The sequence below is a fragment of the Thamnophis sirtalis genome, unplaced genomic scaffold (genome assembly GCF_051295495.1).
Source record: "Thamnophis sirtalis isolate CommonGarterSnake01/CBP01778 unplaced genomic scaffold, rThaSir2_p1.2 scaffold_5, whole genome shotgun sequence".
NCBI lineage: Eukaryota > Metazoa > Chordata > Lepidosauria > Squamata > Natricidae > Thamnophis > Thamnophis sirtalis.
Window position 1 is genome coordinate 28,242,676 of NW_028261385.1, and position 14,004 is coordinate 28,256,679.

General features: G+C 41.9%; 1 protein-coding gene across 1 annotated transcript in view; it reads left to right on the plus strand.

Moving 5' to 3' along the window:
- Positions 1-13,024, plus strand: part of IL31RA (interleukin 31 receptor A) — a 51,693-nt gene extending 38,669 nt beyond the window's left edge. The window contains exons 10-15 of the mRNA XM_087715513.1: positions 147-248; positions 3,218-3,361; positions 5,791-5,931; positions 7,093-7,186; positions 10,443-10,509; positions 12,412-13,024. Coding sequence (XP_087571639.1) covers positions 147-248; positions 3,218-3,361; positions 5,791-5,931; positions 7,093-7,186; positions 10,443-10,509; positions 12,412-12,888 — 1,025 coding nt within the window. The 3' untranslated portion in view covers positions 12,889-13,024. The remainder of the gene's footprint in view (positions 1-146; positions 249-3,217; positions 3,362-5,790; positions 5,932-7,092; positions 7,187-10,442; positions 10,510-12,411) is intronic.
- The last annotated feature ends 980 nt before the right edge of the window (positions 13,025-14,004 follow it).

Genomic DNA, 14,004 nt, shown 5'->3' on the forward strand with positions numbered 1-14,004 from the left:
AATCTTTACTAGTGATCTGAATCTCTCACTGTTATGTTTTTTTTTCTGCCTTTCTTGGCAGTGTAGTGTGAAAGTAGCAATTAATAGAATTCTTGCTAGTAACCTTGAAAGAAGGGTAACGTTCTATTACGTCTGTTTTCTTCCAGGAACCTTGAAAAGGTATAAATTCTATACTTTTTCAGTATACCCTTTATGTAAAGATGAAATAAAAAAACCAACTTCCATCAGTATCTACTTCCATGAAAGTGGTACGTATATACAGTGGTGCTGTCAGGCCTGGAGCCATCTCTAATGGGAGTCTTCAAGGCTGCCTCAGCGGTGGCTGGGCAAGCTATGGGAACGGGAGGGGTGGGATGGAGATAGCGTGGGGTGTATAATCATAACATTATTTTCCCTGGGAATCAAGGACGTCTCACCAGCACCTGGGGAAGCGTGACTGGAAGTTAACCAGAGTTGGAACAGTGACCGGATTGGACCACGTGACACACATTTGGATTGAGGGGAAGGAACTTTAACTTTACTTTGGGTGGGGAAAACGTGGGGCTTTCAGATTCAGGTTTTCCCCAGATGTGCCAATATGACATCTCTAATAAATCGATACTTTGAGGAAGATGCATTCCTTGGAGTTTTTATTCTATTGGGGGTGTTACTTGGAATTCTGACAGGTCCTGGGTTGATATGGAGTAAATTCATAACAGCTTTAGCTAAGAACTTGCGTATATTTTTCAGCAAAAAATATTTTTCCTATTTTATAAGGGATTAAAAAATAAAAAGGAAGTCTGAACTTGCTTACCTCTGAAAATAGTGGAGGATCACTAGGCAATCAAAGCTTTCATAGGCGGACTTCCGGTTATATATATGTATGTGTGTGTATATATATGTATGTACGTACGTACGTACGTACGTACATACATACATACATACATACATACATACATACATACATATATATATATATATATATATGACATGCCTAATGACAGAGAGTGGAAGTGTGACCTTCCTCCCACACTTGGGCATACCAGGGGTTGTGACTTTAAGTATATACCTCCCACCCTGGCTGGCTGATAAAAGGAGTCGTTCTCTGTAGCTCAAATGGTTAACTCCCTGCCTGGGGAGGCAATAGAGCACAGGTTCGAATCCCAGTAAGGATATGGCTAGCTGATGAGAGCTAAATAGCTTGAAATAGATCTATACTAGTCTTCCTTTATTTATTTATCAGCACAAATAATAACATATATATATATATATATATATACACACACACACACACACACACATACACACATATATATGAGCAAATAGTACAATGCTAACAATTTTAATTGTAATATTTATAATTTTACTATAATGATATGAGTTTGATTGATGTAATTTATACAAAATCCCCAGGGGGGAGTATGAAAAACATTCCAAAAGTCAACAAGAATTGAAATATTAAAACGGGCAAGAGAGGATGGATAGAAATAGAATACCTACTAAGATAAGATTTATGTTATTAAGATTTAGAATAGAGGAAGAAATGAGAAAGGGGGAAAATATTATTATGCATATCTCTATATAATATTCTAAAATCAGCATGTAAGGGAAAGGATCAGAAGTTGAAAGATGAGTGTATTATGTACAATGTTACTATAATGATGTTAGTATAATCATACTTAACGTAACTAAGATTACTAAAATTGTTAATATTATTACTATTATTATTATACTATTCATGTATTCCAATACTTACAGTATATATATATCATATGTATGTATGTATGTATACATATATGTATGTATATCTTATGTAAATAAAAATGTAATGATTGTTTATTCAAAATCGCTAATCTCCTAAAGTTTTTCACCGATTGCTTTGAAATTTTGACACAACATTGCATTCGAATATTTTTATATATGTATATTATATAGATGTCATACCTGTGACAGGTAAAAACATTATTTTTTGTAAAAGCATGCTTTTTTTGAAAACCAGTGCCATCTGGTGGATGTAAAAGCAACACACACTATACTAAATATTTCATGATTTCATTTCAATGTTTCCAATTGCATTGTTATATTGAATTTTCATAGATTTTGATTTATTTTCATTTTGATTTAATTATTTTGTGTAACATTGCATTGGAATTGAGCTGTGTCGTTTACCATAGCGTTCATTTAGTGAGTATAGTATATTCAGAACAGTTTGGCCTCTCTCCAGCTATGTCCCGACAGTCCCTTTATATGTGTGGCTGGACTGCAGCTGCACCCTTTCCCTTTCCGCCCCTCCTCTGACAAGCTTTGGCCATTTCCGCCAAGGGAAGGCAAAGCCCTTCAGCTTTCCTCTCCCCTCCCCTCCCCCCAGGCCTTTGCTGTCACCTGCGTCATCCCTCGGCCACCTCCCCCTGCCCTTAAGCTGGCCTACCCCCGGCCAGCCCAGTGGAGCTCCAGAGGAGGCAGAGGCGGAGCATCTCCTCAGCCCGGACGCCCGCACGCACTCTCAACCCCCTTCACAGCGAGCCAGCTATGGCCTCGCCAAGGTGGCTCTGATGGGGCGGCGGCAGTGGTGTCAGCCTGAGGTGCAGCGGGTATGGGGCAGCCCCTGGGTGCCCCATGAGGCAGCACACTGAGAACTTCTCCGAGATCCTGGATGTCTCACTCTCCCGGGCCACCGACTTGGGGGGCCCGAGTGCATCTCCTCTGAGGAGATACTCAACAACTTCCACGAGGCTGACAGCCCCGGCGCCGTCTCCTCCAACCCTCAGGCAGCCCAGCAGCCCCGCTGCACCGACCTGCCGCCCCACTATGCCCAGACTGGGCCACAGCAACGGGTGGCCGGGTACAGCATATATATATGTAGATATATATACACACACACACACACACACACACACACACACACACACACACACACACACACAAAACATTCATAGACAATAGCATCCAAATGAAACTGTTACCTATATCATATATGAGATTTAATTGTCACATTTCAGTATCAGCCACCTTTAAGGCAGGAATTTTCCAAAAAATTTCAATTTAGTCTCTCTTTATATATATATTAATATTATCTTCCTGGGCCTGTGAGCTATTTTGTTCTGTATATAAGTGGCACATGCCGTTTCCAAAGTATTAAAACTCTGTTGTCTGCCTTGGTCATTTTTGTTGGAAGAACTATTTCCTAACTAACTGCTAAGATATTTTGAAAGTGTTAAAGTTACTCTATATGATTTAGTCCCATCTACAGGCCCTCAAGCTGAAGTGGAAAATACTGATAAAGATTATGCTGTCTTAACATGGAAAGAAATTCCAGAAGCAGAAAGAAATGGAGTGATTATTAACTATACTATAATTTATGAAGAAGGCAACAAACGTTTGGGTATGTATAGAAACTGAAAAAAGAATAGCTATTGCCAATGTTTTAACTTCAGATGCATGCCTCCTTACTCTGAAATAGTCTTTATTTAAACTTGGTACTATTCTAAAATCATTTCTCTTAGTATCTCTGTCGCTGTCTCTCTGTATCATTTAGCTATCTTTGTTCAAGTTAACCCTACTTAATCCTAAACCTGTTCTAAAGATATTGTCAGTGTTCCAGTGGTGGATTTCAATTCTGTTTGAAAAGTCCCGCGTGGAACTCCTTTCATGTTCCTTCTTTTGCTGTTTGAACACACCACGTGGGACACGCTGCCTTGTCTGTCATAGCTGCCTCATTTCCAATTGGGGCAGGGATCAGTGGAGAGGGACCGAAAAGATGGATTTCTTCCCCCCCCCCAATTGGAAATGAAGTGGCTGTCAAAGACAAGGGAGCGGGTGGCTTGTTCAAACAGCAGAAGAAGGAACATAAGGGGAGGATTCGTTGCACAAGCCCATAGACACATGCTGCTCTCTCCTCTGACAGCCGCCTCGTTTCCAATGAAGGGGGTGAGGAATCCATGTGATTTCCTTCCTCTGTGATTCCCCACCCTCCCTCCATACACCTGCCAGCCAAAACCTCCTGGAAGGCTTCTGCTGGCAGGTGAGCGGGCAGGGGGGGGCAGGCCATGGGAGGGACCCTTCCGGTACCAGGCCCCTGGAAGTCCCGGTATGGGAAGTCACACTAAATTCTTTCAACTGGTACGTGCATGCGGGACAGGACCAGCTAAAACCCACTTCTGCAGTGTTCCAAGTAACACCCCCAACAAAAGAAAATGCCATGGCTTGAACTTCTTCAAAGTTCCGTTTTATTAGATATGTCATATTGAACATATCTGTTTAATATGACATATCTATGTCATATTGCCGGGATGGCGAACCTATTGCACGCGTGCCATAGGTGGCACGCGGAGTCATTTGTCAGGGCACACGAGGCACACAAGCTGGCCAGCTGACTTTAGTCTTATTTTGAGGCCGTTGTTTGCCCTCCCCAGGCTCCAGAGGCTTTATAAGAGCCTGGGAAGGGTGAAAACAGCCTCCCCCGCCCCCCGGAGGATGAAAGACGACCCTACAAGCAAACTGGAAGTCATTTCCGGTTTGCTCATAGGGTTGTTTTTTGTCCTCCGGAGCCTTCAGGAAAGCCTCTGGAAGGCTCCGGAGGGCTTAAACCGGCCCTACGAGCAGACCGGAAATCTGTTCCTGAACTTCCGGTTTGCCTGTAGGGCTGTTTTTTTGTGCTCCGGAGCTTCAGGGAAGCTCCTGAAAGCTACGGAGGTCCTCTGTGGGGGAGCGTGGAGGCTGTTTTCGCCCTCCCCAGACTCCTATAAAGCCTCTGGAGTCTGGGGAAGGAAAAAAAAGAATGCAAAAAATGGAAGGCTCGCGCCTGTTGTGCACGCATGCACGCTGGGGGTTCGTGTTTTGCATTATGGGTGTGGCATGCCCGCACATGACCCCCCTGCACTCCCCCCTCTTATGGCACGCAAGCAAAAAAAGGTTTGCCATTGCTGTCATATTGAAAACCCCATCTGAAAGTTTCCAGGTTTTCCCACCCAAGTGAAAATTCAAGTCCATGCCCAGCACCCACATGTCCATCACATGATCCCATCAGGCACCATCCAAAATTGGAGATGCCTCCCAGTTACACTATTGCAGCTGCAGGGCAAGACGTCCTTGACTCTCTGAGAAAGGAATGTTATTTTGACTATATATCACCCATACTCCATATAATCCCCCCTCCCATTGTAGAAATTGTGGGAGGCCTGAAGGCCCATGTAAAAAATGTCTTCCAGGTCTGACAGATATATTCTGCTTTCTTATCTCTACTGAACATAATGCAGAAAGGGCTGTACATGAACCCCCACTAAGATACACCACAGCCCGGAATAATTTGAGTCGGCTTCTAATTCTTTTTGGTCTTATGTTCTTTGCTTCTTTAATATATTTCCTATTATCTTTGGTTTCCTAATTTTTTGCTAAAGCTTGTAGGAAAGGTGTTTGTGCTTACTTAAGGATGGTCTTAGCTTGCTTTAAAAATGACAAACTGAGAACCTCTTCTGAAAAATATCTGGCTGTATACCTCCAAGGTGCTTTTTCAAAAGGCAAATGGACTTTGTTTTTTGGGACAACCATGACCTGACCTGTTCAGACATGTTTCACAGAGTGGTGGTTAAGAGGAAAGCAAAATGAAAGGCAGAGCAAGGAAAAGGCCTGTAGAAAGAGTTTTTCGGCATAATTGCTAAGGGAGTTTCCTGCTCCTTTTATTATAAATCACATAGAGCCTGAAGCAGCATAAAAGCACTTGGAAGGAATGAAGGATGAAAGAGGCTTGAAGGGATGGCATCTCTTCTATGCTGGGTGAGGTCACCACTTAACCTTCCATTTATGTCTTAATAGAAGAAACTGTGGACCGCAGTATCCTGAAATACACCGTTAAGTCTTTGCAGCCCAACACCAATTACAAAGCTTGGATTATGGCAAACACCATCGCCGGAGGAACAAAGGGAAATGAAATGTACTTTTTGACTAAACTACTTAGTAAGTTATTCAAGGCAAATAGTTTTTCTCTTCATATATCATTTCTACTTACCGTATATATTCGAGTATAGGCCGACCCGAATATAAGCCGAGGCACCTAATTTTACCACAAAAAACTGGAAAAGTTATTGACTCGAGTATAAGCCTAGGGTGGGAAATGCAGCAGCTACCGATAAATTTCAAAAATAAAAATAGATACCAATAATGCCATTGCCCATTGAATAACATATACAGCCTGCCTGTGCCCATTAAATATACAGTAGCCATTGTAAAAATTTGCTCTGCATAACAAATTATTATCACACAATACCGGTGTATTCAATGAAATACTTCACTCACCTCATGATGCTGATGTCCCGCTGTGATGATGATGTCCCGCCTCCTATGACACATGGCACAGTGATTCCTATCATTGGATCACTGTACCAGAGGAGGTGGGACATCGCTATGTGGCTGCTTGCCATAACAAGGAGGAGGTGGGACATCGTTGCAGAGCGGCAGGAGGGGGAGGAAGGGGAATCGTAAGATAGCCTTGCATTACATTAGAACGTGAGGAGGGGGGATGGTGCGGTGCACGCTGCGCGGCAAACTGACACAAAGGGAGGGGAAACTCACAGGAGCGCTGGGCCATTCACGAGCGTCACCCAGCGGCATGGCCCCGCCCCTTTTTCTCCTCCATTTCGGGCAAATTTTTCACTGACTCGAGTATAAGCCGAGGTGGCTTTTTTCAGCCCAAAAAGTGGGCTGAAAAACTAGGCTTATACTTGAGTATATACAGTAAGACATGTTTGTGTTGTTTTTAACTAGAAAGAATCCAAGATGAGAGAAAATGAGACAATGCTAATCTTCTACAATTGGAAAAGCTAGAAACATTAAACAGAGATGTTTTTAACATCTTGCTTTTACAGGATAATGAGCTCTAAAGATTCTGTAAAATATTATATTTTAGTCAGGATAACCAGCTGAATTAGTTTGAAGTAAGGAGAAGCCAGAGCCATATCCTTAGCTCAGTTATCTGCACAAATATGTATTTCTCACTTGGATGCAACTTCATGGAATCAATCCCATTGATTTCATTGATCCCTGTCTAAAATGTCGCTAGAAACTTTTGACTTAAATATTTGGAATTTGACATTTTAATTTGCTTTCCCCCTTCTCTAGGTACAACAGACATTATTCTTGCAGCTGTCTTTGTTGGAATACTCATGGCAGGCTTCTTAAGTTTTGGACTATTATGGGCTCTAAAATATAAAATGTGAGTGTATTTTTAAATGATTGAAAACAAAATATCAAAAATCAATAATATGGTCCAGACCTATATAAGTATTTGTTTTTGCTATTATTTAATCTAATATATAATCTCAGTCTTCAATAGTTCAAAGTTGTTGGGCTGGGTTTTTTTTTACTTCCATCTGTGAAAGTGCTGGGATTATTTTTCACTTATATTACTTGGTGAAGCGAGTGCTGCTTAAATTACTAGGTTCAGCTGAAGCTATGTGACAAGGCTTGTTGCAAATCACAATCCAACCTCTTTGCCTTTCCCCCTTTCATTACTTACATGAAACTCCTTCTTAAACACAATCTAAACTTTTCATTTTTCTGGTTGCAGTTTTCAACTGAAGACGCTTTGAATGATTCAATACTTTATATTTCCCAAGTATAGCATTCCCACATACAACTTTCCTTGGGCAAATATTGGGTTCCATAAGTTATATACAAAATAATTTTAGGAGCTAGCTTTAAGCAGGGAGCAGGTGAAGTTTTCCCCTTCCATTTTCATTGGCACAGTACCTTGGACATATTGGAATTTCTTGGAATCAAGATCACGTGAAGTGTTAATACCACTTTATAATGCCTTGGTAAGGCCACACTTGGAATACTGCATTCAGTTGGTCGCCACGATGTAGAAAAGATGTAGAGACTCTAGAAAGAGTGCAGAGAAGAGCAACAAAGATGATTAGGGGACTGGAAACTAAAACATATGAAGAATGGTTGCAGGAACTGGGTATGTCTAGTTTAATGAAAAGAAAGACTAGGGGAGACATGATAGCAGTGCTCCAATATCTCAGGGGTTGCCACAAAGAATAGGGAGTCAAACTATTTTCCAAGGCACCTGAGGGTAGAACAAGAAGCAATGGGTGGAAACTAATCAAGGAGAGAAGCAACTTAGAACCGAGGGTAAATTTCCTGACAGTTAGAACAATTAATCAGTGGAATAGCTTGCCTTCAGAAGTTGTGAATGCCCCAACACTGGAAGTCTTTAAGAAGATGTTGGATAGCCATTTGTCTGGAACGGTATAGGGTTTCCCGCCTAGGCAAGGGGTTGGACTAGAAGACCTCCAAGGTCCCTTCTAACTCTGCTATTGTATTGTATTGTATTCTTCAGAGTGTTGGACTATTGCACACATTCCCTCCAAACACCAATTGAAATATTATTGTATTGTATTATCATATTACATTATCATATTATACCATACCATAGTATATTATTTTATATTTTATTATACTATAATTTATTATATTTATTATATTATCAAGAAGGGAATACCAGTACACAGAGGTCCCCTTAGAATAGTCACAACACCCCAAATATTTCAGCTTAGGAGAACCAAATAAAATTAGGGAATCGTTATTTATTTATCTAAAAGATTTATATGGATACTCAACTCGCAGTTACTCAGAGTGGCTTATAAGGATAAGACCTCAAAACCTCAAACTCTGCCACCCCCCATAACAAGATTCCAATAAGCCACTTGATGGGCTCCATATCAGACTGGCATCTCCAGGCGCGCAGACAAATAGCCTTTCAAAAGACTAACAAGGTTAGGGCCGCTCTTCTCTCTGGAGAGATAATGTTCCACGGGGAAAGAACCGTTATAGAAAAGAACCTCCTTCTGAGTGCCAGTAGATGGACCTCCTTAATGGGAGGAAGCCATGATAGATTTCATTAGATCTGGAAGCAAATCAGCAACCAATGCAGCTTCCACAAGAGGGGTGATGTGTGCAAATCTAGCCTTGCACAAAGCCATGCAGGTCACCACATTTTGAACCAACTGAAGCTTCCAGATACTTTTCAAGCATATTACTTGTTTCATTTAGAGCACCATGTAGATACAAGCAACCATCTGAGTAGTTACTCTTCTTTCTGTTGTTGCCATTTCCATATGGACAGTAACAGTAGTAGAATTATTGGTCCCCCCCCTTCCTATCTACTCTACATTCTGTTTGCTGATGGTTATTTCCATTTTCACTAGTAAAGGAAGCTTAAATTCTTAGAATCTACATTTTTCCTGTCTCCAACAGAAAAATGTGACTAGGGTATGGATGAATATGAGCAGGACTGTTGGTTCAGGAAAGGGTATAATTGATGCACAATCTGAAATTGTGCAAAGGCCCTCTTAGACATGAGTGCCACATGCTTCTCAAGCAGGAGTTGCAAGTCAAGGAGAACTCCCAGATTATGCACCAGGAACATCTGGGGCAGTGCAACTCCATCCAGGATCAAAGATGACAATTCTCTATAAACCAGAACCCAATCCCCCAAACCATTCTGTTTTGCCAGGGTTCAATTTCAGTTCATTGCTCCTCATGCAGACCTTATCAGCCTCCAGCCTAAAGAGGGAAGTTGTCAACATGGCCTGAGATATTCAGCTAAGTATCATCCGCATACTGATGGTATGTCATCCCATAGTGATGGATGATCTTATCCAGAGGCTTCATGTAGACATCTCAAGACTTGACTACTGTAATGCGCTCTACATGGGGCTGCCCCTGAAAAGTGTTCGGAGACTACAATTGGTCCAGAATGCAGCCATGCGAGCGATAATGGGTGTACCGAGATACACCCATGTTACACCTATCCTCCGCGAGCTGCACTGGCTCCCAATCGGTCTCCGAACATGCTTCAAGGTGTTGGTTATTACCTTTAAAGCCCTACATGGCTTAGGACCTGGATATCTACGAGACCGTCTTCTGCCACATACCTCCCAGTGTCCGGTAAGATCACACAGGATGGGCCTTCTCCAGGTGCCGTCGACTAGACAATGTCGTCTGGCAGCTCCTTGGGGGACGGCCTTCTCTGTAGCTGCCCTGGCCCTATGGAACGATCTACCCCCAGAGATCCGGACCCTGCCCACTCTCTCGGCCTTCTGTAAGGCTACTAAGACCTGGCTGTTCCGGCAGGCCTGGGGCTGTTGACCTCATGACTGAGGTCCAGCCCCATTAAAATTGAATGCATGATGCATTTTTTTTAACCTGCTTCTTTCTGATTTTACATTTTTTTAATTCTTAGAGTTATTTTTATGTAAGCCGCCCAGAGTCCTTCGGGATTGGGCGGCATATAAGTTCATTAAATTTACAATTTACAATTTACAAATAGAAATGGAGAAAGTACCAAAGCCTGTGAAGACCTATAAAGTAGGGGCTGAAGGTCAAGCCTCTGGGTTCCATTCTTGAGATGTCATCAAATGCAAGAATTGGAGAACTAAATCAGTTTGCTTTTGTTTTATCAGGATAAAACGAATTTGCTGGCCTCAGATTCCACATCCTGTAATAGCAAGTTGTCCTGCTGTATCTCAGGTAAGGATTGATTTTTGCTGGGCCACCAGGCTGTGAGGAAATGACTGTGATGGTCCAGAATCTTCCCTAGTCCTAATGCAACGTGAATCTCCTTGAGTGCTGCAGCCATGGACTTTACTTTGTCAAATCTTCTTCATCTCTGATCGTTCAGAGCCACTACTATTGGAGATAACTGGGGAAAAAACATAGGCAATTTTGCATAGAAAAAATAACTAAGTGTAATGTGAACTGTAATGTGAACTCTACAGCTAATAGCTAAGTGTAATGCAAATCACTGTAAATGATGAGCCTCCAATTCATTTTTAACCATAACTATCACAGTCTGTAAGTCACAATGTGTCTCTTGTCAGCCCTTGAGATGTGTAGCCATGAGATTGGATCCATTAGAAAATAGCCCCTAACCAGGGATGGGATTCAGCTGGTTGGATCAGTTTGGGCGAACCGGATGTTAATTCTAATCTGAGAATTTGTAAATGTGTTTTTATTTTTCCATTTTCATTTCGTACAGTCACATATATACTGTACATAACCGGGGCCATCTAACATTAAACAATAAACACAGCCATTCCTCTTGTCAACAGTACCCCCCAAAATACAAACCCAATGTACCACTTCGACCCTCCATACACCCTTTCTTTCGCCCCCCTCCAACTTTCTTGTTAATTCTAATCTGGTTCGCCAAACCAATAGTTGCAAGGACTGACCCCACCCATCCTGCCCCTCACCTCCCAGGAGTCTCCATGTGGCCAGTTTTGGATTGATTTGATTTAATTGATTTAACTTTATTTGTATGCCGCCCTTTTCCCTGAGGGGACTCAGGGCGGCTCACAGTTCAGAGGGAGGGAAGGACAAAACAAGTTATACACATGAAGACAATACATCGTTAAAAAAAAGCACAACAGTCATACTATTCGGGTGGGGTTGAAGTCTTTAGTCCCAGGCCTGTCGGGACAGCCAGGTTTTAAGGGCTACGCGGAAGGTCTGGAGGGTGGTGAGGATACGAATCTCCACGGGGAGTTCGTTCCATAGGGTCGGAGCAGCCACCGAGAAGGCTCTCCTCCGGGTAGTTGCCAGTCGACATTGACCGGCTGATGGAATTCGGAGGAGGCCTAATCTATGGGATCTTATTGGCCTAGTGGAGGTAATTGGCAGTAGGTGGTCTCTCAAGTACCCAATGCGAAGTAAGTGCACGGCCCCCACAGAGGCTCTGGGAGGGTGAAACACGGGCCTACCGGAGGTACCAGAAGTCTGAAAACAGGCCTGTTTCCGGCCTGCGTAGGGCCTCCGGTGCCCAAGGGAGGCCTTTTTCATCTCCCGGAGGCTCAAGAAAAGCCGCCCCCTCCCCCTCCCTTGGTGCAGGAAGCCGACTAGGCCATGCCCCCATGGCCATGCCCACCCAGCAACCGGGCAGAAAACCGGTTGCTAAATTTTTTTAATCCCACCCCTGCCCCTAACCATTGAATTGGTTGTCCTTGGTGATGCTGCCACCTCTTATTCTTCTTTCTCTACCTTGCCTTTCTTCTATAAATACAATTCGCCTTTAGACCTGAAGTGTGAGCTTGCAGTATCGTCTGTTCTGGCCACATTAGCTAAATTGCATACAGAGGCTAGTGAACAGAACACACGAAGAAATGACCATATCATGTAAGTAATTAGAGGGCAGAAGGTTGCCTGGAAAAATGAAATCTTTGCTTGCCTGATGGAATGAAGACAACAATGGTTCATAGCAAGCAACCATCTGAACAGTTACTTTTCTTTCTGTTGTTGCCACGTCCATGTGGACAGTAACAGCAGTAGAATTATGTTTCTTTTTGTTCTCCTATCTATATCCTCTTTGCTGATGGTTTCACTAGTAAAGGAAGTTTACATTCTTAGAATCTGCATTTTTCCTGTCTTCAACAGAAAATCATATTGGGGAACAGATCTTGTGAGGATGACATCAATATTTTGAAAGTAGATACTTGCAGGGAGAATGAGTTGCTGAATCCAGAAAACTGCTTTAAACAAGCCAATGCTACTGCAAAAATTACCGTTGCTGGTCAAGAGACTTTTTGCACCGGAGAATACAAAGCTCTAGAATGCTTTCTTCCAGTATCTTCTTTGAACCACGACTTCTTCAACAATCAACCTCTTCTAACTATGAAAAGGGATTCTGAAAGTTCTGCACAAGAAGAAGTGCAATATCAGGAAAATTTGCAGGAGAAAACTGAATTTAATTCATATTTGAAAAACTCTGTTTGTTCGAGAGAGTTCCTGGATTGTGAGAATGTAGAACAAAATACAAAAGAACCTGAAACCCCACCTACTTCTTTGGCCTTTTGCAGTGCTGGGGATCCTTATGTAGCACCAGAGACAGTTAAATTACTCTCTAAGTATTAATTGCAAAATGTTTTTTTTTTATAAAAAAAAAACTTATGGACATCATGCTTGTAACTACTGTTTTACTAAATAGTAAGCATGTAAGTTCTGCATGTTTATTTAATTAGAGAGCCGAGGTGGCGCAGTGGTTAGAGTGCAGTACTGCAGGCCACTTTAGCTGACTGTTAGCTGCAGTTCGGCGGTTCAAATCTCACCGGCTCAAGGTTGACTCAACCGTCCATCCTTATGCTGACTCTGTAAACCGCTTAGAGAGGGCTGAAAGCCATATGAAGCGGTATATAAGTCTAACTGCTATTGCTATTGCTATTGCATAAATTTGTTTCAGACTTGATTATGAGGAGGTATAAAATATTCACAACACGGGGCCATGTTTCATGCTTGTCCTGTTTCCTAATAAAAATATAATGATGTTGAATATAAAAAAACATGGTCTAAGTAACTTTAGCTATAGAGGAAAACGCTGTTAGGAGTTGAATAACATCCACACGTCCTTACTTTCTGACCCAAAAAGCTAGTTAACCAATTGGTTAAGACATCAGGCTAGAAGCTAGGAGACTCCTAACAGCATTTAACTGCCTTGGGCCAGTCATTCTCTATCAGCCCAGCCCACCTCATAGGGTTGTTGTGGAGAAAATAGGAGGAGAGAATAATCATAGGTATGTTCACTACCTTGTCTTATTTATAAAGGAATAAAAAAATAAAATCTAATAAAAATAAATATATATTTGTTGGATAGGCTTTTGCTGCAAATACAAAGCTATGCGTTCTTAAAATTTTTGTTTCATTATTGTACTCTAAGATCTCAAATATGTCACGCATGGAGGGGAAAATGAAGTCACATAATTGTCAATCAAAACTATTGAATGTGTTGTACAGATTGGTGTAAAGCTGATGTAGAAATAGAAATAAATGTATAATTTGTACTTGTATTCAGTGGTTGAAATATTTTTAACCGATCAAAAAAAAAAGTAAAACTAAAAAGATCACTTTAAAGAGTTAGCAATAGCAATAGCAGTTAGACTTATATACCGCTTCATAGGGCTTTCAGCCCTCTCTAAGCGGTTTACAGAGTCAGCATATCGCCCCCACAGTCTGGGTCCTCATTTCACCCACCTC